Below are 24,599 nucleotides of genomic sequence, written 5' to 3'. Positions count from 1 at the left end.
TACAAACTCTTTATTCCGTTCGATACCCATCTAGAAGTCCTCAAACCACATACATCAGTATCAATACTCACTGTCAGCTCCGTAGACCTCCTAAGATATGCCTTCAGATCCATCGGGAAAGGAGACTGGCCACACAACAGATGACCGCGCGTCAAGTCGAGAGACGAAACGTGACGAAGAGGACCCTGGACCACCTCACTCACTGAAACGTGAGCCCACAAGAGAAGAAAAGACGGCAGAGGCCTACGCAGAAGGTCACGACGCCGATATCCCCTCTAGTCTGGGCTATGTACTCGATGAGCGCGGCGAACAGCAAAGGAGACGATCTCTAGCAAGACAGAGACGGGCATCAGATGTGCGGAAATCAACTACGAGCAACCATAGACATGAAGATGTTGAGAAGGGCCCTCAAACAAACGAGCCGGACGGTGGAGAAAGTTCAGAGGATGAAAATGTGGTTTGGTGGGATGGCGACGAAGATCCTCAAAACCCATACAACTGGCCAACCTGGAGGAAAGTCATGACATGCACACTGATCAGTGCCATGACATTCGTCACCCCCCTTGCTTCATGTATGAATCTTCTCCGACATTGTCTCGAGCGAAAACTAATTCTTCTGCCATAGCTATCTTCGCCCCAGGTGTTCCAGAACTCATGAAAGAGTTTAAAAATGACAGCCCCTACCTAGCCTCCTTTGTCGTCTCCGGTGAGTAAACAACCCCTCGCTCATAAGCAGAAATCAGGCCGACAGAAACTTCCAGTCTACGTACTCGGCTTCGCAGCAGGACCCCTCCTCTGCGCTCCTCTCAGCGAGATCTACGGCCGCACGATAGTCTACCATGTCTGCAACTTCTGCTTCATTTGCTTCAACATCGGCGCCGCCTTCGCGCCGACCCTAAACGCTCTCATCGTCTTCCGGTTATTCGCAGGTATCTTCGGCTCATGCCCCATCACTAACGGGGGCGGCTCCATCGCCGACATGATCCGTCAGGAGAAGCGAGGTGTCGCCATGTCCGTCTTCAGTATCGGACCTCTCCTCGGTCCGATCGTAGGCCCGGTTGCTGGTGGGTTTTTGAGTGAAAGCGCGGGATGGCGCTGGACGTTCCGATTACTCTCGATCGTATCAGGCGTCATCAGCATCATCATGGTCATCTTTCTCAAGGAGACGTATGCGGCCGTCATTCTGGACCAGAAAGTTCGTCGGCTCCAGAAGGAGACGGGGAACAAGATGCTGCGATCGAAGCTTGACATTGGTCTTTCATCAGCCGATTACTTCAAGCGAGGTATCGTTAGACCTCTCAAAATGATCGCCTTCTCGCCAATTACTCAGATATTGTAGGCTCATCCATGCCCGCCCCCTTGTCACTTGGCTGACCCTTCGTGTCAGTGGCTTCTACATCGCCGTCGTATACGGATATCTGTACCTCATGTTCACCTCCATTACGTCCGTATTTATGCTTCAGTATCAATTTAGCGCCGGTACAGCCGGTCTAGCCTTCCTCGGTCTAGGTGTTGGCTCCATGGTCGGCGTGGTATTCTTCAGTATCACTTCAGACAAGTATGTGAAGAGGAAAGCGGCCGAGGCCGATGCAGCCGCAGATGAAGCTGGAACAGCTCGCGAGGGAATGAAGCCGGAGTACCGGCTGGTTTCGCTTCCGGCCGGCGCCCTTTTCCTTCCCGCAGGCCTCTTCATCTATGGCTGGACAGCGGAGTACGGTGTGCACTGGATTGTACCAATCCTCGGCACTTCCATCATTGGCGTTGGCAACCTCATCATTTTCATGGCGTTGCAGCTTTATCTGGTTGACTCGTTTACCATCTATGCGGCTTCCGCGCTGGCAGCGAATGCAGTCGTTCGGTCCGTGGCTGGCGCCGTTTTGCCTCTTGCTGGCCTGAAGATGTATGAGGATTTGGGCGTGGGTTGGGGGAACAGTGTTCTTGGCTTCATTGCGGCAGCTTTAGTGCCCGTGCCGTTCCTGATCATAAAGTATGGCGAATATCTTCGGAAAAACTTCGAGGTGAAGAACTTATAAATCTGAGGAAATGGTAGATAGCTTCGACAGACGTGCATTGCACGTGGAGATAGAATGGTCAAAGGCCGTTCTTCACTGGTCTCCGCATCTATACGTCAGACTCGGACAGAGCACCCATGTGAGTTCGTCCCTTCTTCGCGACTCGGACTGCTCCGCAACTCAGTCAAGACTGGATGCTGTAGTTGGGATCAAGATGTGAATATAAATCGGACGATTGGAAGGTGATATCTGCTTTGTTCATTTGTGTAATTCATACTCGCGTCAAAGGGCATCGTGGCCCACCATCGTCTATCAGGATTTAACTAGGTACTTTGATTCCTCCCATACGCCAACAGCATTTTCTATTTCCCTCACATGCAATTTAGTTCAACATACCGAGACCCAGGTGCTCAGGGTCGGCCTTGACAATCCGGATGGTGTTGGTGTTGCCCATGCCGCCCTTCCAGCCCTGGACAACGACAACGGTGTCGCCCTTGCTGACGATGTTAAGCTCCAGAGCGTTCTCGACGGCCCACTTAATGCGGCGGTCGACATCCTCCTGCCAGTTGACCTTGCTGAAGTCGGGCTTGGCCTCGGGGAACAGGAAGGGGTAGACGCCACGGTACAAGTGAGCGTAGCGGGAAGCAGAGGGGTTTCTTGTGACCATGAAGATAGGGCAGACAGGGCGGTACTTGGAGAGAAGGCGAGCGGAGTCACCAGAGGTGGACAGGACGATGATACCACCGGCGTTCAGGTCGAGAGAAGTCCTGACAGCAGCCATGGCGCAAGACTCGACGACGCTGACGGGACGCTTGACCAGAGTGCACATCTCCTCGAAGTGCGAAACGTAGGGGATCGTGTTCTCAGCCTTGAGGCAAGCCTCGTGCATCTCGGAAACGGCTTCGTTGGGGTAGCTACCCTTGGCGGTCTCGCCAGACAACATGACGCAGTCGGCACCGTCAGTGATGGCGTTGCCAACATCGCTAATCTCGGCACGGGTAGGGCGAGGATTCTTGATCATGGACTCGAGCATCTGGGTGGCACAGATGACGGGCTTGCCGGCCCTGTTGCACAGAGCAATCATCTTCTTCTGGGCGGCGAAGACCTCGGCGGCGGGGATCTCGATACCGAGATCGCCACGGGCGACCATGACACCGTCGGTCTCTTGGAGGATCTCCTCGAAGTTGTTGAGACCCTGACGGTTCTCGATCTTGGCAATGATCTGGATGTGCTTGCCCTCCTCGCCAAGGACGTCACGAATGTCCGTGATGTCCTGGCCGCGGCGGATAAATGAGGCGAAGACCATGTCGACGTTGTTCTTGACACCAAACCTCAGGTCGTTCTTGTCCTTCTCGGAGAGAGCGGGAAGATCGACATCGGTGTTGGGCAGGTTGACACCCTTCTTGGAGGAGATGAAGCCGTTGTTGCGGGCGCGGACCTGGACGGTTTTGTCATCGACGACCTTAATGACATCAAAAGCCAGGACACCGTCGTCAACGTAGATGATACGGCCGGGCTCGATGACCTTGGTGATGTTCTTGTAGTCAACGTACCTGCGCAGAAGGGTTAGAGGCCGAGAAAAAGTTCGTCTTGAGGCAGGGATATTACGTACATGTTCTCGGTATCGCAAGCAGTGGCGTACTGGTCGTCGGTGGTGAAGTTCATGATCTTGCCGGCGGAGATGGGGATATCAGCGTCGTCCTTGGTGTTGCCGGTGCGGATCTCCGGGCCCTTAGTGTCGAGGGCGATGGCGACCTGACGGCCGGGCTGGGCCTTCTCGGCGGCGCGGGCATTGTCAATGACGGACTGGTGGTACTCGTAGCTGCCGTGCTGTTGGTGGATAACATGTTAGCCGATTGCTGTCAAACAGGGAGAGGCAGCGGGATGGCTCACGGAGAAGTTCATGCGCACGACGTTCAGACCGGACTTGCGCAGCGCGTTGATGGCCTCGACGGAGTTGGTCTTGGGGCCGATGGTGCAGATGATGGAAGAGCGGCGGTAGTTCTTCTCGGGCTGGTAGGCAGTGTCGAGGCTGGACAGCCAGGCGATCTTGCCGCCGACATCAAGGTGATCCTGAGCAGTAGCAGCCATTGTGAAGATTTGGCGGCGGGGTATCGATTTCGAAGGGAGAGGTGGTTAAGCTGGCGTCGTGACAATCTCTGGTCTGCGGCAGCTATTAGATCCTGCTTGATCGACAGGCAGTGGAGGGTTGGAGGAGGAAGAGGGATGATGTGAGGAGAGTGGGAGTGGGAGGACAGTGAGAGATAAAAAATAAAATAAAAAATCTAGATGGCTGATGGATGGGTGAGACCCTAAAGTACAGGATTTATGCAGACAGGGAGCCTCAACCAAGATGGGTATTTGTTGAAGGACGGGGGGGGAAGACAGAGCAGAGACAACAGACGTCAGGACAGGGCAGGCAGACAAGACACGCGAGGTGGGAGCAAGAGAAATAATTTGCTGCTTGGTCCAGACCGAGTGAAGAAGCTGCTTGCTGTCCGTCTGAAGATTGCTGCTGCTGCGGCGGTGGTGGTCGGCGTCGGCGCTTTCCCGGTAGCGCTGGCTGGCGCTGGACCTGGGTGCGGTGCTGCTGCCCCTCGTTGGCTTCCATTGACTTTTTGGGGTCGGGTGGGAAAACTGCCCCTCAATTCAACGCAGTGGCAGCAATCAGCCAACGTTGCTGACAGAACCCAGCAGCTTTGGCAGCGCCGGGCACCCAGCACCACCGGGGAGCCCCACCAACATGAGGTGCTGTGACAGCACCCCCGTCCCTTTCTCACCTCACCTTTCCCTGGGGACCCTGTTCATGCCCATCTTCTGGTAAGGTATGTGCACTTGCCCTTTTCCCGCCTCACCTCACCTTTTTTCTCTGGTCTTCCCACTGCTCGGCACGCACGTCCTGTGTACGTTACACACCGGCGCAAACCCGGCAGTACACGTAAATAGAATGCCCAGCCGGAACAGGGTGACGCGAGACCCAAGGTGAGGTAAGGTGAGGTCAGGCCAGTGATAGTGCCAGGCGGGAGTGGGAGAGAAAACAGAAACAGGACCAGACGCAGAAACAAGACGGGCAGGGGTGTAGACGTGGGATGCAGTGCTGGTGCTGGTGTTGATGCGACTTGTTCCACTTACCTGAGCCAAGCTATTTATTCTCTCGTCGACGCTCGAGCGTGATGCTGTCCAACGTGAAGTGATTCAGAAGCAGTGCGGCGGAAAACAAAAATAAAAGATGGAAAGAAGACTGCAAGAGAGGGAACCCCGCGAAAAGTAATAATGGGAGGAGGGAGGTAGTAGAAGACACCGGCGGGGATAGCGGAACGGGGAGCATGGACAGGATGGGATGTGAGGGATTTCAATGGCATTGTTAGTTTCGGCCTTTCTTTCGTGTTTTTTTTTTCTTCTTCCCACCTTCCCTTCCCAAGTTCCCCTTCAACAGTCCCATCCCTCGCTCGCCTCCGGCCATTTGGTCCGGGTTGCGTCCTCTCTGCCTCTGCCCAAGTCCTCGAGTTCCTGGCAGTGTCCAATCTCTGCTGTCCCTTCTCCTACTCTGCGACGGAGCTCCGTTTCCTTGGGCGATCTTGGCTGGGCGCTGGGCCATAAAGCCTCAAACACTCAACAAACCAGAGCTCATGCTTTTGACACACAGCTATTTCCAACGGGTGCGGCAGCGCCAGCCCGACCCCTCCAAGCCCCTCCATTGCTGGGTACCTTGGCTCTCCAGCAGGGCTCCCCACCAGCTAAAAAAAGGGAAAGCGTCGCAGTGGAGAGGTCCCCTGGTCCACTTGGGGTGCTTCCTGGCCTGTCCGCGGAGTGTCCAATGCCCTCGTCAAAAAGATAATTGGCAGCTCCGGCCCTCCAGAATCGACGGGGCACTGAATCTGAACCGCGGAGGAGGAAAAGTCCTTCAAGACCCAAGGCACGAGGTGCAAGGTCCGCACCGAATGGCCCAATCCCATTGCCGTCTTCATCGTGACGCGAATCAAATTGTCCCGATAACGGTATTGTGCCCCGAGTCGCGTCCTGCGCCGCCGCTTATCGGCCGTCTACCTTAGGCAGGGGAGCCTACGTACGGGCAGACCGTTGAGGGGGCTAAAGAGGGAAAAACCGTCGAAAAGACTCGAAGCGAGAAATATGCGATAAACAGAATTCGTCGGGTAACCGATGAGAGCAAACCGACCCCACTTGGAGCCGATTCCAGGGCCACGTGACCTTCGACAAGCTTGGTTCCACTGAAACGTGAGCTCTGTCTCCAGGTACGTACACTGAGGTACTTGGCCGTCTCAGAGAGGGACTTCTCCCAAAGTCGCGCGCTCCTTATCGCCGCAGACACCTCGCTCGACGGTGCCACGATGAACATGAACGGCCCACCTTCGGCGGCGGCCCGGCAGCCTGAGGCCTGCCAGGTACCTAAGCGGATGCAGTAGCGCACAGTCCACGCGAGCTCTGCACCGCTCACCGACCACCTCAGGCCAGGCACAGCACTCGCTGCGCCAGTCGCCGCCAGCCCAGCCTCCTCCCGTGGGGTCCTCTCAGGTGCGAAAAGTGTCCACCCTGGTGGTGTGCCAGACGAGCCTTGTCCCATGACAACACCCTTTGTCTCCAAAACCCAAGCGACGATACCGCCTCTTCGACACCAACAAAACCCAAAACGCAAGGGAGACCAGAAACACGCACACTCCTCAACTGACAACGCCAAAAAAAAAAAAAAAAAGAAACAGAAACAACAAACCTGAATCTTCGAGATGGTTGGTACCACCTCCTTCCCCCGTTCCCGGCCGCGCGGCGAGTCCTCCTCGTGCGTGCTCGCTCGCTGCCTCGTCTTCGACTTGCTTGCGCAGTCTTAACCTCCGTATAGCTCCTCAACTTGCTGACTCTGGGGCTGTGGTCGAAGTTTGGGCGTCTGACTCACTACGCATTCGATGCGGTTCTCAGTTGGTTCCCCCTCCTCTCTTACCGCCCCGATCCGTCGGACGACAACCGGCTGATGCTTTTACCTACAGTTTCCGCCTTCCTCGCTGGCATGAAGCGCTCGACAGGCCTTACGTGAGTATCGATCCGATCCGGACAGGACAAAACTGTCACCCGCAGGTGCGAGTCTGCGTCAAGAGAATGCGTGGCAGCTGACAAGTGCCCATTCTGGGAATCGTCAGACCCAGTTTCAAGACTGACAGAGCCGCGGGCGAGAACAAGGACATGTCGAAGTGGATTGACAAGTATCTCGGTGTCGGCGAATGGGTGATGGACCAGTCGGTTGCGATCGCCGGCTCCAGCGGATGGTTTGAGCGTACGCGGTAGACGGACGACGATGACTGTTCCTCCTCCTTCCACCTTTCACGAATTTCGACGGCGCGACGATTATTCCAACGACCATTTCAATTTCCTCGTCTATTCGGCCATTTTTCTTGCAAATATTGGCGCGGCAATGCTCGGCGGCTGCGTGGGGGAATCGGCACTTGGGTGAACGCTCGGTAAGGGTCGGGTGGTCGGGGCGTGGCGCCTCGGCGGGCACTCGGTCGGTGTTCTCGATTTCGGACAAAACGCTGCTCCCCGAAGATGTTACGTGCGATCCTGGAATCGTGCTGCGGGGGCCATCAAATGTCGTTGGGCATGGTGGACGAGACGGCGTTCTCGTCGCCCAGCTTTTCTTTATAAAAGCCTCTGGCGCAGGCTCACCCGTGTATCCTTACCACCGGACCTATAGACCCCACTTTCGGGATCGTCCTCGTCGCAAAACACACATATAGCCGAGGTTACCAACCAATCCAATGCGCCACAGTTGCAGCTCACTTGTACGTACCCGCGACTTTACCTAAATTGCCTCGTGACGGGGAGCACATGGGAACGGGCGAACTGTGGGCTTTGATGCAAATCGATTCCTAGGCATTCCGACCAACGCCGTTCAAACTGACTATTCGTGGGGTATCCTGTCCTACTTGCCCTGTCCTATCCAATGCCGTTTGCCATAATGTAGGTAATCCAATGCTGTCGTACCTGGTTAGGGGTCCTCCCCGCAACTCATCATCCATGCCGTGTGCTCTCGACCAGTAACCGCAAGTCGCTCGAATGTGATCCATCAGCGCTCCCTCAATCCGGTCAGCAAGACATTCTACAGACTGTGCTCAGCCAAGAACTCTGGCGGCACTTCGTTGTCGCTGTCTCGTCTCGAGGAAGCTCCAATGGGCTTGGCGTGTGGTTGTGCGTCGTCATGCTCTTCAAGGTGCGATACGAGCAAATCAGGCGGTACTTCATTGTCACTCTCGTCGTGGTGGCTACCAACGGAACTCGTCTCGACCGCATCTGCATCCTTCTCGTTGCGTTCTTGTTGCTCTTCACCATTTGGCCAGGGTTCCTCGACATTACCAACCTCCGCCCTGGGTTGTGGGAGGCTGCTACGAAGCAAGCGCTCAGCTTCTCTAAACGCCTCGAGCTCAGCGCCGATGGCGCATATCAGGAGGTTCCAGCTGTTCTCCTCCGCAGTCCGCATATGTTCCTCGAGCTCCAGGATCACCTTGCCCATCCTGGGTAGCATCGACTGAACGGCCTCTTCCTGCATCCGCGGGGTCTGTTTGCCCTTCTCATTCACGCCGCTGCTTAGTGACTTCCGCAGGTCGGCCTCGAACGTGGCGATTAGGTCGACGGTTTCCTGCCACAATGCCGTGCCCTGGTCGAGTGCCTCACGATCCTTGTCAACCTGGGCCTTCCGCCGCTCCAAAAAGTCGACCTCACTTTCCCACCAGTCTTTTGCCATGCTAAGCGTACGCCGGGCGGGTATCATGCGGAAGAAATCAGCGCCCCCAGGCAAATCGTTTACCCCGTAAGATGATCCAGGGCCAGTACGTGATACAGCCTCGACTACGTCGGGATCGAGAGGCTCAATGGGGGGCCAGTGGAGTAAAGACGCAACCTCGGCCTCGACTTCCTTCAGCGCACCTCTGTACCCGCTCAAGCCGGCCTCTCGGCGATTGCGGACATCCGCCATTTTACGTTCGAGCCATCGATGCCTGTTTCTCATGCCAACGAGCTTCTCCTCTAACTCACGAATCTCCTGGCCCAAGGATTCATGCTGGTCGCCTAGGTCTCGAAGCTCTTTGCCCAGCGGCTCTTCCTCATTGTCTGCAAGACTACGAAGCTCTGCAGAGATGCTTTCTTTACGACTGCAAAGGTTGTCCAAATGCGAAAGTGCTTTCTTGCGCTGTAACAGCGCGGATTCGATGTAGGAGTTCTCTTCGGACTTCAAGTCAGTCAAGTACGTTAAAGCACGCCGCAGGCCTTTGCGTGCGGTCTGAAGGCCTTGAGGCCCCGAGGTTTTCGGTTGCCGAACAGGTATAATGTCGCCACGAGCGGTCGCGCGCACTGGTGGATCAAGCGATGCCATCATCCGTGACTTTGATGATGCTGTAGAATAGAATGTCCCCGTGGGCGTGCTACTCCCTGAGTCACTCCAGGCGTCCTGTCCACCTGTTGCAGAGGTGTCTGTCGACTCATTGCTAGGCGCTAGTCCCGTGGCCTGCATGTCCAGCAATTGCTGCACTTCCTTCTGCAACGCTCGCTCCCGATGTTGTAGGTTGCGCCATATTGAATCACCTCTGGACGAGGAGCTTGAACCGCGCGAACTCTGATCGAACAGAATGCTCCCGAAACTGACTCGGCCCGGGGGCATGCCCCCAGCCGCATGACTACTGCGACCGGCTTTGGGACCTTCTCTAGAACTTCTTCTGCCCTGCGGTGGATTTTGAACCAGAATCGAGGCGGCGATCGGCGGTGGAGGACCGGCGAACAAGGCCTTAGCCCTGGGCTTCAGTTTGGAGATAGACCCAGCGGGACTGAGGGGGTCTTCGTCCAAAACATCATTATCCCACGGGTCCACAGGAGACGGAGAGCGGCGTTTTGACATCGTTATGGGTGTTCGCGGCGACTCTGGAAGCAGAGCGTCGTGCGGTCGTGGGGACAGTTCGTCGAGATCGTAGTCGTTTGCACGTCTTTCGGCAGAGATATGCAGCGGCAGGAGAGGCGATTTGTTTCGGCTCAGCGAGAGCCGATCAAAGAATCTTGGGGAGTCCGGGGCCATCAAGACACATGCACGATGCCGACAGGGCTATCGGGCTGTCTGAGCGGGAAATCGGCAGAAATAGGGTGGAATGGCGCAATACTGTGAATGATGACAGCTAAGATGTACCAGTAAGCAAGCTGTCGGGCGCGGAAGCGAAGTTGATGATATGGGAGAGTCTATGGGCCGACACGGCTTGGGAATCCACGGGCTGCTATGGGCTACGGCAGGGGATTGTTGCGAAAGCCAGCAAGTGCAGGTAAATGTGTCGAGCTCACGATCTCCGATCATGTGCCACAGTTCGGCACGAGGCAACCCTTTCTTTCCAGCTTACAGACGTCACTGGACTTAGCTCCTTATCGCAACCTGGAAGAAACATCCATTGGAAAAGAATCCGATAAGCTTATAAAGGTGACTTGTACATAAGCGTTGATTCACTGGAACAACTGTCGGTGGAGTATTGGCTTATGTAAGGTCCATCATTACTCAAAGCCCAATGTATTATCGACTATTTTGCTTGGTCCAACCCAACACAGCAGACGCACCGCGGGGTGTCTGGTCTGGTCTGAGGTCTCCAGTCTTTTATTTCCCACAAACTTCCATTCCACTCGGTCTAACTAGCTGGGGATGGGCCCTCAATGTGACGTTTTGAAGGCACCTCTTCCTTGTTTACCATGTGTTTTCCTTTTTTTTTTTTCTTTTTTTACGGGTTGGGCACCGGTCGGCAGGAGTCTCGCCCAGCCTCACGTTCTGGCCCAAGAGGAAGAGTCAGTCAGGTAGCGGCGCGCAGATATTCCAACACACCAGCAAGGAAGAGGTTTTGTCGCACTTGGTTCAAGCAAGGCCCGGCTGGTGGATGAGGAGCGGAAGGTCAGGTAAGGCAAGGCATTGTGCGCACATGTTGGGCAAGACCAGGCCAGGCAAGTTAAAGCCAGGGACGGACCAGGTGCGGCCATGTGGAATTGGCAGCATTGGCAGTGTTATTGGCATTGGACCGTTAGTTCCATGGAGGGAGACAAAAGGGGAGAAGGGACAGCTTCACGCAATGAGTGTTGTGCGAGACATTGGAGAGCACATACGCGGCATCCCAAGCGATTCGCAACAACGCGCATCCCTATCTCATCTGCCCCGTCCCGTCCAAGGCCCCCGTCTCCGTGTCCAGCGCCAGCAAGTCAACTGGGAGGCCGTTTTATTAGTCAGAAGTGATGCCGTAGAAAAGCGATTTTTTCTGCAGTGACGACGCGGAGCGCGCGGACGAAGGCCAAGACAAAGTTTGTGTGTTCTGGAGCGTCCAGACATCACCACCGTTCGTCGTGTCTCATTACTCTCTTGCTCCTCTTGATCCAGAGTACTTTGACTCTTTACAGCCAAGTACGTAGCATCAGGACCCTCGTGTCTTGTGCGCCGAGTTAAGGCACGGTACCTTGCCTGACTTACTCGAACACAGGGCATCGGCTGGTGTTGCTCTGGTCTGTCCCTCGCCGCGTGCCGTGTCATTCCGGGCTCCTTGGACAACCAGGCGTTTTTGGTCTGCTCTCGTCCGTTTTGCCCTGTGCTGGAGGCTCCACGCAACCTGCATACCTTACCTTTCCTTGGGTACTCTACGTACATACATCACGGCCACTTGCCCTGACCAGCAAGTATGCATTTCCTGGGCCATCGCCGGTCGGCGTCGCAGCAGAGCGTCGGCGACAAGGAGAAGCAGGAGGAACAACAACAACAGCAGCAGCACAAGCGACATTCCCATCGGCTCAGCGCAACTTCGGCGCTCTGGCAAGCGGCCCAGGCCTTAGGCTCCATTGGGGCCCCTGCCAGCAGCACTGCTGCGGCCAACGCCGTCAGCCAAAGCCAGAACCAGAGCCGTAGCCATAGCCGGAGCCACAGCCAGGCCAGCGTCAGCGCCAGCATGGACATGGACGACGCTACGGCGGCCACCGATTCCCTCCACCATTCGCTGCCCAATCCGGTACCCTCGCCCTCTGGTGCCTTGTCATCCCACTCCCAGCAACAGCAGCAGTCGCCGCGGTTGCAGTACCAGCTGCAGCCCGAACACCAGCACCACCAGCACCAGCACCAACAACACCAGTATCAGCGGCATCTGTCGCCCTACCGCGACCCCAATCGTCCTCCTTCCATAATCCTCTCTCCTTCTCCAACTTCATCTCCTCAATTCGCCTCAGGAGCCGCGCCTGCGACTGCGACTGCGACCGGGCCCCTTGCGCCCAAGAAACACGCCGTCGCCAACTTCTACTACGAAGACGACGCCGAGCACCTTAATCACCACGACCGCGGCCTCAACATCGCCAACGCCGTTGCCGCCCCTCCTTCTCCCCTCGCCGCTGCCGCTGCCGCTCCCGACTCCGCTTCCTCCCGTCCCCTCCAGCCTCGCCATTCCCACTCCTACTCGCACTCTTCTGACCTCTCGCATTCACCCACTCACTCCTATCCCTATTCCTACTCCCACTCCCCTTCCTACCACTCCCGCTCTCATTCATATTCCCAGCAGCAGCAGCTTGCTTCCATTCCCGCCGCGCTGCATCCGGTCCATGGCCACCAGCTGCACCATCATCACCACGATTCGACCTATTCGCTGCCTGCCCAACCCACTGCGACTGAGACATCAGGGCCGCCGGGCCTTTCCCCCTCCGTCACTCATCTCTCCTCGTCCTCCCACGCGCCGTCCTTCTCCGTCGCGGCCATGAACCAGCAACAACAACCGACACCTCAGCAGCAGCAACAGCCGCCGCAGCCACAGCAACAGCAGTTTTCCTCGGCCACCCCGCGTCGAACCAACACATACGGCTCCCAGCACGACGAACTGCATATGCCTGCTGGCATGATGCAGCACGGCCAGCTATCGCCCCGCGAATACTCGTCCTCCTCCGCCGCCCCCGCCGCTCCCCAGATCAAGTTGGACCAGGCCTCTCCGAACGCCCCCCAGTTCCAGAGCACATCGTCGGTGCCCAACGTACTGCAACCCGGCGGTGCAGGTGGCCGTCCCCCCGCCATCACCGCAACCACCGCCCCGGCCATGGCTACAATGCCTCAGCAGTCGCAAGACTACCAGACCCCTTCCAAACCCAGCTTGAGTCTCTCTCATAGTTACTCGCGCTCCTCCCCCGCCGCCAACTACGAAGGCGCCGCAACGTTCGCGCCCTACACCCCCACGACCCCCAGCGGATCCGGTTCCCAATTCATGTCGCCGCCAGATCAAAAGTACAATGCTCCCGGCTCTCAGCGGAACATTTCAAACACCCCGCTAGGCCTGGCTGATATTCGACCCCGTGCCGACTCTGGTATGTCGGATGGCGTGCCTGGCAGCACCGCCTTCGATCTCGCCAATGTCCAGCCCGGCACGAGCAACTATCTTGCTCCTTGGGCACTTTATGCCTTTGACTGGTGCAAGTGGCCGCCTCAGGGCAACGGAGCTGGCAAGCTCGCCGTCGGCAGCTATCTGGAGGACGGACACAATTTTGTAGGGCCCGGATTTAACCCATTGGCCAGCCTAGGTATGCTGACTTTTTTATCGTAGATTCAAATCCTCGATACCCAAATGGTGCCGACCCCCAACGACGTCTACCAGCCCGGAACTCCCAAGTTCAACCTCGAATTCTCAAAGGTTGCCGAAGCCACACATTCGTACCCCGTAACCCGCCTTCTATGGGAACCGCCCTCCTCGCAGAAGCAATCCACCGATCTCCTTGCGACGTCCGGCGATCACCTCCGATTGTGGTCTTTGCCCTCGGAAAGCCCTGTGTCCCAGAGCAACTCGATCAACCGACAAGGCAGGGATCCCGGTGTCACAAAGCTCACCCCTTTGGCGCTTCTCTCCAACTCCAAAACTCCGGACCACACTGCGCCGCTGACCTCATTGGACTGGAACACGGTTTCCCCAAGCTTGATCATTACTTCGAGCATAGACACGACCTGCACAATCTGGGATATCCCCTCATTGACAGCGAAGACGCAATTGATCGCTCATGACAAGGAGGTATATGACGTGCGCTTCTGTGCCAATAGTGTGGATGTGTTCGTGAGCTGTGGACAGGACGGCAGTGTCCGCATGTTCGACTTGCGCAGTCTAGAGCATAGCACAATTATCTACGAGCCCACGGGCAAGGATGACCGAGGTACGTCGTGTGACTTACAGAGTCACCTCGCGCCCTTGCTGACCCGATTTCACAGATGCCAATGGCGGTCGGATCAGTCCTACCCTGGCCCAGCAGACCATGTCGAACCCTCCTCCTTTGCTGAGACTGGCGACGTCGCCTCACGACACTCACTTGCTGGCTACGTTTGCGCAGGACTCTAACGTTATTCGCATTCTGGACGTGCGCCATCCTGGACAGGCCTTGTTGGAACTTCGCGGCCACGGCGGTGCGCTCAACAGCATCGAATGGTCGCCCTTAAAGCGAGGCGTCCTGGCTTCCGGAGGAGACGACTGCCAAGTCTTGCTCTGGGATGTCTACAACAACAACAACCACTCCCTCGGTGGCGGTCCTGCTGCCAATGGCGCCGGCCAGCCCGATAGCACACGAAGCCCATTCGCTAGCTGGCAGTGCGATTACGAAGTCGGCAACCTAGCGTGGGTACCGCATCTCTCCAGCGATCAAGGAGAGTGGTTGGGAGTTAGCGCAGGCAGGGGTCTTTGGGGTGTCAAGACATGCGGACGGTCTGGCGTCTGAAGATTGGGATGACGAAGAGTGGTAGTCATCTGGCCGTCTTGCTACCCTGTTCATAGATCTGGCTGGTCAATTGTGGTATATGCATCGCGAAGCCTGGCGTTTGGGAATGGGCCCTGAGCCACTTGTGGGAGGAATGCTACCGTGGTCGGAGCTTCGTACCTTACGGTTTCTCATAGTGCGGACGAAGAATCTTGCTCCCCGGCTCAGCACGGCTTCTCGGTTGGTGGTCAGAAACAAAATCATGGAATGGCGGATGGCTATATACCGGCGGGCATAGGGGAAAGGAAGGAGGTGGATTTGAAATGTTATAATCATCGTGCGGTGTCTTTCCTGCACAAAAAATGTTGCAAAGCACTTCCGGACTTCAAAGCCTTGCCAGTGGCGAACCACCCAGCGGCTCATCCATTGTGACGACGGCTTTGCCCCAAATCTTCCGATCCACCATGTCTCTCAGCGCCCGAGGTACACTGCCAAGCCCATGATAATGCGTGTCGTAAACCACGGGTTGTATACTCCCGCTTTCCATCAACGGCTGGAGCTCATCCCAGGTGGTCTTTTGCTCCTGAGGATACCGACGAGAGCTTTCGCCATACCGCTGCGTGCCTCTATCAGCAAACGGACAATGCTTGAGTGGAAGGGGGAACCCACGTAGCCAATCAGTGAGACTTGCTTCAGAAGAACACGATTCATAGCTACTCGTTCCATGTTGTTTTGTATACCTGCAAAACCAACAACCAACACTTTGCCCCGATGAGCGATGCATTTCAAGCTAGGGTCAACGAGGCCGACGGGATCAAAAACAATATCAGCTCCTTTGCCATCAGTCAATTCTAGTACTTTCTCCCACCATGCCGTGTGTTCGACGTAGTTTACGCAAGCATGAGCTCCGCACTGCGTAGCCACGGCGCATTTGGCTTGGGACCCAGCTGTACCGATTACACGGCAACCCAGAGCGGCAGCAATTTGGACAGCCATGGTGCCCAAACCGCCTGCTGCAGCGTGTACGAGAACTGTTTGGCCAGCTTTGATGCCGGCTTGCATAAGTGCGGCAAAAGAGACGGGTAGCGTCGCTGCCAACCCAGCAGCCTGCGGAAACGTCCATATGGCTGGCATGTGATGCAGAGAATCTGAACGAGGAAGACATATGAATTCGCTGTATGAGCCAGTGTGCCCTCCAAAGACTCTGTCGCCAGGACGGAAGCCCGAATCCGACGGTGCCGAGACAATTACTCCCGAGAACTCAAGACCCAATGTGAATGGTGGCCGGACCAAAGATTGGTTATTCTGATGTTTGCCTTTCGCCTGCACGCGGCCCCGTTAGCCTATGGGTACAGTCTCCAAGTTGCGTTCTAAGCACATGCATAGAGCGTATCCACATAATTGACGCCGGCAGCCTTCACTTGGACGAGCACCTCGTTCGACTTGGGAACAGGTCTCTCGACCTCGGCGACCGTGATCTCGTCAAGGTCCTGGACTCGATCAGTCTGGTCTACTATCATTGTGGGCGACCCACTGACCTTGACAAAGTCGTTGATTACTATCGCTTTCATGTTTGAACTTGGCGGCATGACAGGCTTGCTATAAAAACCACCTAGTAGTATCCGGGGAGCAATAGCACACTAAGATACTGAACGAAAACCGGCAGTGAACATGTAGATGCCGTCAGTGATTGAAGCTTCGAGCCTTGAGAAGTTTTACGCAGCATCGTCGCGTGGAGATCGCTTTTCTGTTTAAAAGATTCCCGCTGCTGCTGGACATAAAGAGGCCGAGGCTTGGGCCGGCTCAACCTCTCTTAGACTGACTGTACCTGGGAGAACGACCTGTTGTTCGGCAAATCTCCCCTGGTATCCCTTGCTGCTCGCGGCGCCTTTTCAGCTGGGCTCATTTAAGACACGTACCCGGGTGCCTTACCTAAGGTACCAACCTCAGCACGTCTTCCCACCTTTGTGGGGCGCCTTGGTCGCCTGCAGCACGCTGCACAGGCGACCTGAACCAGAACCGGCCTGCCTCAGGTGTCTTTTGACGCTAAACCGTATTCAGACGGAACCTGGGCCTCCTTCGCGTGAAGGTAACCATGGCTGAGCTTTGCGTCCTCGACTCGTCCTACACTTTATTTTCAATCCTTTGCCTTCCCAACCCAGCCGTCGACTGTATGGTGGCTGCTTCCCCTCGGTTGTCCTTTCTTACGTCCAAACATTTAATACAAGCGAACCCTTTGGAAGACTGCCAGCCTCGAAGTGGCCTTCTCTTCTCTACAACTCTGCGCCAGCAGAGCCAAACGAAACCTGTCTTCGCCTGACGTCGCCATCCAAAAACTCGAGGCCAACAACGTTCGCTTCTTCTAATTGCCTTCAAGATGGCTTCGAACGACCACAACCGATACGATGACTCGGACGACGAGGATGACTTCAACCCTGCGCCTGCCGATCTCTCTGACGACGAACCTAGCCACAACTCTGGTCAGCGACATGCGGGTAGCGATGCGCGAGAGAGCAGCCCTGCTGCTGACGATGACGACGCCGCCGCTGCCCCCAAATCTCGACGAGTAGATGACGATGAGGATGATGAGCAGGACGATGAGGAGGGTGGCCAAAACGACGATGACGAAGAGGACGACGAGGATGAAGAAGACGAGGATGATGTCCAGCAGGTAAGCCTTCCGCTTTCGCTGTTCGCTTTCCTTTTTCCTTTTAATAGGGGGATACGTCAAGCTCCGAGCATCTGGCCGACCTGTTCTGCGTTTCTTCCGCAGATTGATACATTGCTAATGTTTTCTTTACTCTATAGGGACATCGCCGCAAGCGTCGCAGGGATCGTCGCGCCGTCTTCTTCGATATCGAGGCCGAGGTCGAGGACGAAGAAGATGGCGAGGATGAGGAGAAAGACGGTGAAGAGATAGAGGACTTCATCGACAACGCTCATCCTGACGACATTGCCGAAAGTGGAGGCCTCGACGATGACCGAAGGCACCGCGAGCTGGATCGCCGACGCGAGATGGAGTCCAGTATGGATGCTGAGAAGCAAGCCGAAATTCTTCGACAGCGCTACGGTAACCGTCGCCCCAACAAGGGCTTCGGCGATTCCACTGTTGTCCCCAAGCGCCTCCTGATGCCTAGTGTGGAGGATCCTACGATCTGGGCTGTTAGGTGCAAGGAGGGCAAGGAGCGAGAAGTTGTCTACTCTATCATGAAGCGTATCGATGAGCGGATGGGCACCAAGGATGAGTTGGCTATCATTTCGGCTTTCGAACGTGGCGGCCCAACATCCGTCATGAAAGGCTACATCTACGTCGAGGCCAATCGTTCAACGGATATTATGGTTGCGCTAGACGGCATGTTCAACGTCTACCCTCGGTCAAAGATGATTCTCGTCGACATCAAGGACATGCCCGACTTGCTCCGTGTGACCAAGACGCCCACTCTCGAGCCCGGTGCCTGGGTCCGGCTTCGCAAGCCAGCCAAGCACGCCGGCGACCTGGCGCAAGTCATTGACGTTACCGAAAATGGTCTTGAAGCCCGAGTCCGCTTCATCCCGCGTCTTGACTACGGCATGAGAGATGATGCCCTTGCTGCCCTGACCTCTGATGGCAAACGGAAGCGCCCCGTTGGCGTGCCTGGACCAAGACCGCCACAGCGTTTGTTTAATGAGACGGAGGCCCGAAAACGTCACCCCAGGCATATTCAAGGAAACCCGACGACCAAGGTTTGGACATACATGGGTGATGAGTTTGAGAACGGCTTCCAGGTGAAGGATATCAAGATCCAGCAGCTAGTTGTCACGGACGTCAATCCCACTTTAGAGGAAGTCACTAGGTTCGCTTCCGGCGCTGAGGATGGTACCGAAAATCTCGATCTCAAGGCCCTTGCTGCCAGCCTCAAGGACAGCAACATCAACGTCACTTACCTTCCCGGCGATGTCATCGAAGTCTACGATGGTGAGCAAAAGGGCGTCGTTGGAAAAGCAACAAACGTCCAGGGCGACATCGTCACGATGCAGGTTACGGAGGGAGACCTCGTAGGTCAGGTCATTGAGGTCCCTACCAAGGGCTTGAGAAAGAGATTTAAGATCGGAGATCACGTCAAGGTTACCAGCGGCAGTCGATTCCGCGACGAAGTTGGTATGGTTGTCAAGATTTCCGAAGACCGAGTAACCTTCTTGACCGACCAAACCAACACGGAGGTCACGGTCTTCAGCAAAGATCTGCGTGAAGCCAGCGATATTGGCGGCCAGGGTGCGTTGGGTCAGTATGAGCTCTTTGACCTCGTTCAGCTGGACCCGACCACTGTGGGCTGCATCGTTAAGGTCGATCGCGAGTCAGTGGTTGTACTTGATCAAAACGGAGACACCAGACAGGTCATGCCATCCCAAATTGCCAACAAACTCCCGAAGAGAAAGGTTGCTGTGGCTGCCGATAGAAACGGCTCCGAGATCCGACTCGATGATGTTGTCAGGGAGTATGGCGCCCAACAACGCCAGGGCAAAATCATTCACATCCACCGCGCATACGTATTCTTGCACAGCAACAACAATAACGAGAATGCCGGTGTGTTCGTTACCAAGGCTAGCAATGTCACAACCATTGCTGCGAAGGGTGGACGCGTGCTTTCAGCGGGTCCCAACTTGGATCAAATGAACCCGGCAATGAAGCGCAACCCTGGCGGCGCAGAGAGCAAGATGGCACCTCCCAAGACCTTCGGCCGTGATCGTTCTATCAACCAAACTGTCATCATTCGGAAGGGTGGCTACAAGGGTCTTTTGGGTATCGTCAAAGATGCCACGGAAACTCACGCCCGTGTTGAGCTGCACACCAAGAGCAAGACCATCACGGTGCCCAAGGACCATCTTAGCTTCAAGGACAAGAATACCGGTGCCAAGATCGACATCAATGGACGGGGTCCAAGGCCGGGTCAAGGCGGCGCCCCTGGAGGTGGGCGTGGTGGAGACTGGCAAGGAGGACGTACACCAGTCGCCTCTAGCGGCGCGGAGAGGACGCCCGCGTGGGGTTCACGAAGTGAGTCAATGCCCAACATGCGATATCATGATTACTTTGCTAATATGAATCAAGCTCCTGCACCGACTGGCGGCAGAACTCCCGCTTGGAAGTCTAGCAGCCAGGACTACGGATCCGGCTCTCGCACTCCCGCCTGGGCTGACGGCTCAAGGACTGCTTATGGCGATGGTAACAGAACCGCGTATGGCGGGGGTTCAAGGACTCCGGCATGGCAATCGGGCGCAAAGACACCTGCACACGACGCTTTTGGATTGGGATCGAAGACGCCAGCATACGGCGGGAGCGATGCCTGGGGCTCAGGTTCGAAGACGCCTGCCTATGGAGGCTCTGCACCCACTCCCGGCGCCAGCGGTAGTGATTCATGGGGATACACCCCAGGCAACTCTGGCTACGACGCGCCGACGCCGGGTGGAAATCTCCTGGGTGCACCCACACCCGGTGCTCTTAATGCTCCCACACCGGGTGCCTACTCGGCACCCACCCCAGCGGCCGCGAGTGCTCCGACTCCTGGTGGAGGATGGCAAGGTGGCTGGGCTGCTGATTCGGCCCCTACACCAGCGGCCGGCGCTCCCACTCCGGCGGCCAGTGGTTTCGCCTCCTCATCTGGCTATTACGGCGCCCCTACCCCTGCTGCGTATGGTGCGCCCGAGACACCGGCGGCCAGCGGGCCTAGATACACCGACGATGACTGATGAAACGGCGTCACAAGATATGTGACGAGTTAAGGTGGCCGGTGCTACATAGTCAGATTGGCTTTACATTAGCCAACAGGAGGGGCACAGGACTTGTATATTATCCGGCGTTCTCGTAGAAAGGGCATGCGCAAGAAAGAAGCGCGAATTTCAAGATGGTTTGCATCACACTTGACTGTCGGGCGTCGGGATCATTTTCCAAACCAAATGTCGTTTACACGAAAACCAATTCAACAAATCCCATGCCTCCATGCGTCTTACCCGCAACCTCCAGTCAGTTATTTGCAATATAGATTGCCACTGCCGGCTGGATCAATTTGTTAGGATACCTCGGATGATAATGCAGGTCGCTGTTGACTGGATGAGCGACTTTACCCGCCGGTTGTTCTATCGCCGGTAGCATCGCAACCATGGTACGTGTGCTTTAGGTCTGGTCATTTGATATATAGATGCCGTGCTTTCTCCCTTATGTTCAGGATCTACGTTATAGCTCTTCACAGGTATAAGTTCAGCATCTCGTGACGGATTCGGGTGAAACTCCTGCGCAATTCAGATGCGCATTATCTTCCATCTTCTGCTGCTCCTCTTTCGAAGCCATTAACAAAAGCCCCTAAGCGTCACTATGAAGGCCTCGTCGGTGGTTGTGGCGTTGGCCAGCCTTGCCTCTGCTCACTGCACGACATTCCCATCATCTTTGGGGCACCTTGTGCTATTTACTGACCCTCTCAGATGTATTTCTATCCGTCACTTACAATGGCAAGACCACACAAGATTGGGAAGTCGTCCGCAAGACGACGAATTACCAGTCCAATGGACCGGTCACGGACGTGACCTCCCAGCAGATGACATGCTACCAGCTAGCCCCAGGTAACGAGGGTGCCACGCTGCTGGATGTGACTGCAGGATCCACGATTGGTGCGTTCAGATTGGCATTCACGATCAGAGGCAAGCTCGCTGACAACCAGCTCTTCAAAGGCTACAACGCCAAGGCGTCCGTCTCCCATCCCGGACCAGTCAATTTCTACATGGCCAAGGCGCCTTCTGGTTCCATCACAAACTTCGATGGCTCCGGAAAAGTGTGGTTCAAGATCTACAACGACGGCCCGACTGTCACTTCTAATGGACTGACCTGGCCCACTTCAGGCAAGCACCTTCATCTCTTGTTCTGCCTCTCTCGCGCGTGTTGACATTTATACCCCAGGCAAAACGACGCTTAACGTCCAGATTCCCAGGTGCCTTGCAGATGGCGAATATTTCCTCCGCGTCGAGCATATTGCTCTGCATAGCGCTAGCAGCGTCGGTGGCGCTCAATTGTACATCTCGTGCGCCCAGCTCCGTGTCAGCGGCGGCACAGGCACGTACAAGCCTAACTTGATGTCGTTCCCTGGTGCATATAGCCCCAACGACCCGGGTCTCGTCGTGAACATCTATTACCCGGTTCCGCAAAACTACAAATCCCCGGGAGGCGATCCACTGGTGTGTTAGGTCGCAGTGCGAGCGGCATGCCGTGGGAAAAGCCTCCAGATCTTCCCAGAGGGATCAAGAATGTCGACTGTTGCCAAGGGCATGTTGGCGTCCTCCAGTCGTCCAATAGCACCCAGAACTCAGAGACAGTGGCTAGTTAGCCAAAGTATGTAACAGAGACATCAATCATAGTTGGATGACAATCGGTTCACATTCAAGATTCGAACTCTGATGTGATAACTGTTGTACTTTTGATATCTGTGAGTCCTCGAGCCAGGGCAATACAACGTGCAATATCGAGAAATCAGACCCCGCCTGTTGCCAGCTCCCTTGATAGAATCTGTGCGTTACACTCAGCAGAATATGGAGCCCATTCTCATCCTGTTCAAACAAGGTCGAAAGGGGGCTAGAACACTGGTCACCTCTATAGCTTTTCGCAGCCAGGTGCGGCTAGGTGAAGAACTTCTATCCTTCCATTTTCGGCTGATGCCCGTGGCGAAGCACACGATGTAACCCACTACAGTAGCTTGATTGCTTACGTCGACGGGTTAAAGTGCGGGGAAAGCTTGTGGCCTTGCGCCCCTCGCCGCCCTCGTGGCAGACATCGTGAACCCTGACCTCTCGGCAAAACGGCATGTGGTAAAAGCTCCAATAGGGGGTGTCGGAGCCCAGATGCTCGTAAGACGTGTTGTTCGAGTCAAGCTCAATCTTTCTGTAATGAGGGGGACGGACCGGCAGGAGGCCAGCGCTTATGCAAGGGCTATCGGCTGAGGCACGTCAAGTATTGTGCTTGTCATGAAAAGACCTCATTAATGTGGTGGAAAAATTAAGGCCTGATGATGGGTAGATCCTTCGTAGCATGGCTTATCTGCATGCTGGCTGAGATCAGAGTAGTAGTATAAGTAGCTCCAACGGCCCCGAAGACGTTGATCGTGACGCCGGACATATGATCGCGCAATCATCGCTGGAACTCCCTCAGTCGCGCTCATAAGCTCTCCAACCATGTTGTCTGGTCCCTCGCTCGCTTTTCTGGCGTCAACGGCGCAACTCGTTTCGGCCGCCACTTTCACTGTGCCCAGTAAGGTGAACACCGGCGGCCTCTCTTATGCGCCTCTCGAAGCAGCACCCGTCGGAATCTCGTCAGTCCACTTGAGTTTTGCGCCATGCTAGTTTGCTGATATCCGTCCAGATTCGAGTTCTTTGCCTTCCCCTCGTACTTCCAGAACGTCACCGCAACAAACCAATGTCTGACCAACTTCAAGACGCTGAGCGGCGCCTGGCCACCTATCCGGATCGGCGGGACAACCCAAGACCGAGCCTCCTATGATGCCTCTTCGTCAGCGTATGTTGTGTACACTGTTGCGAGCCCGAACGATGCGCCCGCAACTCTGACCTTCGGGCCGAATTTCATGAAGCTAGCTGCGACATACGGTGGCGACGTGACTCTGGGACTGAACAGAGGCAAGAACAACATCGACAACACCATTGCAGCTGCCAAGGTCGCCGTCGCAGAGATGAAAAATCTCTATGCGATTGAACTCGGAAATGAGCCTGAGTGTGAGTTCAAAATCCGGGATCCATACTTAATCAAACTGACAAAGTTTTTCTCAGATTGGTCGGGAGTCCAGCCGATTGCTTCTGGCACGTGGAATCCTGCTGTGGACGCCGCGTCGCAGAACAATTGGGATATCATCGTCGGAAATGCCATTGGCAAGAAGAATATCATCCAAGCCGGAAACTCAAACTCACTTCCTCCCACGTGGGGGGCTGAAGAGTTGATTGCCAGCGGAAATGCCACGGTGAGGGAGTATGTGAAGACGTATGCCCACCACAACTACCCCGGCGGCACCGTATCCAGCTTGATGTCTCACGCGAACATTGCAACCAATGTCCACTTGTAAGTTTCTGTGCCCAACTGCGTCGAAGCCTTTATGCTGAACGGTGTAAGATTCGACCGCGATATCGCCAGTGCCTTGGCGGTAAACAAGCCGTATGTCTTTGGAGAGACCAACTCGGGTGAGATGACGCCCTTCCCTTTATTGAATCACTGAACATGCTAACCCTTGCACAGTCGCTGGAGGAGGTGCGGCAAACGTGTCCCCGACGTTTGGGGCTGCCTTGTGGGTGATGGACTATGCGGTGCGCCTGGCCACGTCAAACGTCTCCCGCGTATACTTCCATCACGGAACCATTGGCAATAACCCCTACAGCTTCTTTGGAAGATACTCCATGGGCAACCCCTATGTCGGCGCATACACGGCAACAGCTTTTCTGGCTGGGGCCAAGCACGTCGCCGCCTTGGATGATGGCAAGTCTGCCTTTGCAGGGTATGCCACCTATGACGCCGCGGGGGCGCCACTTCGAGTTCTTCTGTACAACTCCAACTATTACAGCGGTTCCGGCACGCGAGCTGTCGAATCTTTCGTCCTCAGCGGGCTGTCAGCGACGAGTGTTCGGTCCAAGCGGGTTACTGCGGCCAGCGCCGAAGCAAGACAAGATCGAGGCGGGAACGCGTCGATCGGCGGCCAATACTTCAACAACGGCACTTGCACTACCGGCGGCACGGAGAAATTCGAGACAGCGGCGGTCTCGGGGGGTAAAGTAACCCTTAGCGTTGGGGCCAGTGAGGCTCTCTTGGTGTATCTCCAGTAACCTCGATGGTTCTGGGGCATCTCCGAGGAGCTGTGC

The 24,599-nt window shown here is 55.7% G+C and overlaps 8 protein-coding genes and 1 pseudogene across 9 annotated transcripts; 6 read left to right on the top strand and 3 right to left on the bottom strand.

Moving 5' to 3' along the window:
* The first annotated feature begins 97 nt into the window (after window positions 1-97).
* On the top strand, window positions 98-2,033 carry GCG54_00013690 (annotated as a pseudogene). The gene is made up of 3 exons: window positions 98-572; window positions 626-706; window positions 762-2,033. Coding segments are annotated over exons 1-3 (1,828 nt in total).
* A 361-nt stretch (window positions 2,034-2,394) lies between these two features.
* Window positions 2,395-4,103, bottom strand: GCG54_00013689 (Pyruvate kinase; the record flags this gene model as incomplete). Its single annotated transcript, XM_045413539.1, has 3 exons — window positions 2,395-3,565; window positions 3,625-3,842; window positions 3,906-4,103. The coding sequence occupies 3 exons, from the start codon at window positions 4,101-4,103 to the stop codon at window positions 2,395-2,397; spliced, it is 1,587 nt and encodes a 528-aa protein (XP_045269610.1).
* Window positions 4,104-6,754: 2,651 nt separating this feature from the next.
* On the top strand, window positions 6,755-7,307 carry GCG54_00013688 (uncharacterized protein; the record flags this gene model as incomplete). Its single annotated transcript, XM_045413538.1, has 3 exons — window positions 6,755-6,811; window positions 6,868-7,055; window positions 7,169-7,307. The coding sequence occupies 3 exons, from the start codon at window positions 6,755-6,757 to the stop codon at window positions 7,305-7,307; spliced, it is 384 nt and encodes a 127-aa protein (XP_045269609.1).
* An 811-nt stretch (window positions 7,308-8,118) lies between these two features.
* On the bottom strand, window positions 8,119-9,906 carry GCG54_00013687 (uncharacterized protein; the record flags this gene model as incomplete). Its single annotated transcript, XM_045413537.1, has 1 exon — window positions 8,119-9,906. The coding sequence occupies one exon, from the start codon at window positions 9,904-9,906 to the stop codon at window positions 8,119-8,121; it is 1,788 nt and encodes a 595-aa protein (XP_045269608.1).
* Window positions 9,907-11,701: 1,795 nt separating this feature from the next.
* GCG54_00013686 (putative WD repeat-containing protein C17D11.08) lies at window positions 11,702-14,744 on the top strand (the record flags this gene model as incomplete). Its single annotated transcript, XM_045413536.1, has 3 exons — window positions 11,702-13,534; window positions 13,592-14,189; window positions 14,245-14,744. The coding sequence occupies 3 exons, from the start codon at window positions 11,702-11,704 to the stop codon at window positions 14,742-14,744; spliced, it is 2,931 nt and encodes a 976-aa protein (XP_045269607.1).
* Window positions 14,745-15,108: 364 nt separating this feature from the next.
* Window positions 15,109-16,294, bottom strand: GCG54_00013685 (Quinone oxidoreductase; the record flags this gene model as incomplete). Its single annotated transcript, XM_045413535.1, has 3 exons — window positions 15,109-15,339; window positions 15,366-16,046; window positions 16,121-16,294. The coding sequence occupies 3 exons, from the start codon at window positions 16,292-16,294 to the stop codon at window positions 15,109-15,111; spliced, it is 1,086 nt and encodes a 361-aa protein (XP_045269606.1).
* An 806-nt stretch (window positions 16,295-17,100) lies between these two features.
* On the top strand, window positions 17,101-20,447 carry GCG54_00013684 (Transcription elongation factor spt5; the record flags this gene model as incomplete). Its single annotated transcript, XM_045413534.1, has 2 exons — window positions 17,101-17,394; window positions 17,532-20,447. The coding sequence occupies 2 exons, from the start codon at window positions 17,101-17,103 to the stop codon at window positions 20,445-20,447; spliced, it is 3,210 nt and encodes a 1,069-aa protein (XP_045269605.1).
* Window positions 20,448-21,289: 842 nt separating this feature from the next.
* GCG54_00013683 (Endoglucanase-4) lies at window positions 21,290-21,932 on the top strand (the record flags this gene model as incomplete). The annotated part of the gene is made up of 2 exons (XM_045413533.1): window positions 21,290-21,556; window positions 21,591-21,932. 2 exons carry the CDS (start codon window positions 21,290-21,292, stop codon window positions 21,930-21,932), a joined length of 609 nt encoding a protein of 202 aa, XP_045269604.1.
* An 818-nt stretch (window positions 21,933-22,750) lies between these two features.
* Window positions 22,751-24,563, top strand: GCG54_00013682 (uncharacterized protein; the record flags this gene model as incomplete). Its single annotated transcript, XM_045413532.1, has 6 exons — window positions 22,751-22,754; window positions 22,891-23,050; window positions 23,101-23,468; window positions 23,523-23,808; window positions 23,860-23,927; window positions 23,983-24,563. The coding sequence occupies 6 exons, from the start codon at window positions 22,751-22,753 to the stop codon at window positions 24,561-24,563; spliced, it is 1,467 nt and encodes a 488-aa protein (XP_045269603.1).
* Window positions 24,564-24,599: the final 36 nt, after the last annotated feature.

The sequence above is a fragment of the Colletotrichum gloeosporioides genome (assembly GCF_011800055.1).
Source record: "Colletotrichum gloeosporioides strain Lc1 chromosome Unknown consensus_11, whole genome shotgun sequence".
In the NCBI taxonomy this organism is placed as follows: domain Eukaryota; kingdom Fungi; phylum Ascomycota; class Sordariomycetes; order Glomerellales; family Glomerellaceae; genus Colletotrichum; species Colletotrichum gloeosporioides.
The sequence above is the reverse complement of the archived record's forward strand: the minus strand, read 5'-3'. Positions and strand labels throughout refer to the sequence as shown.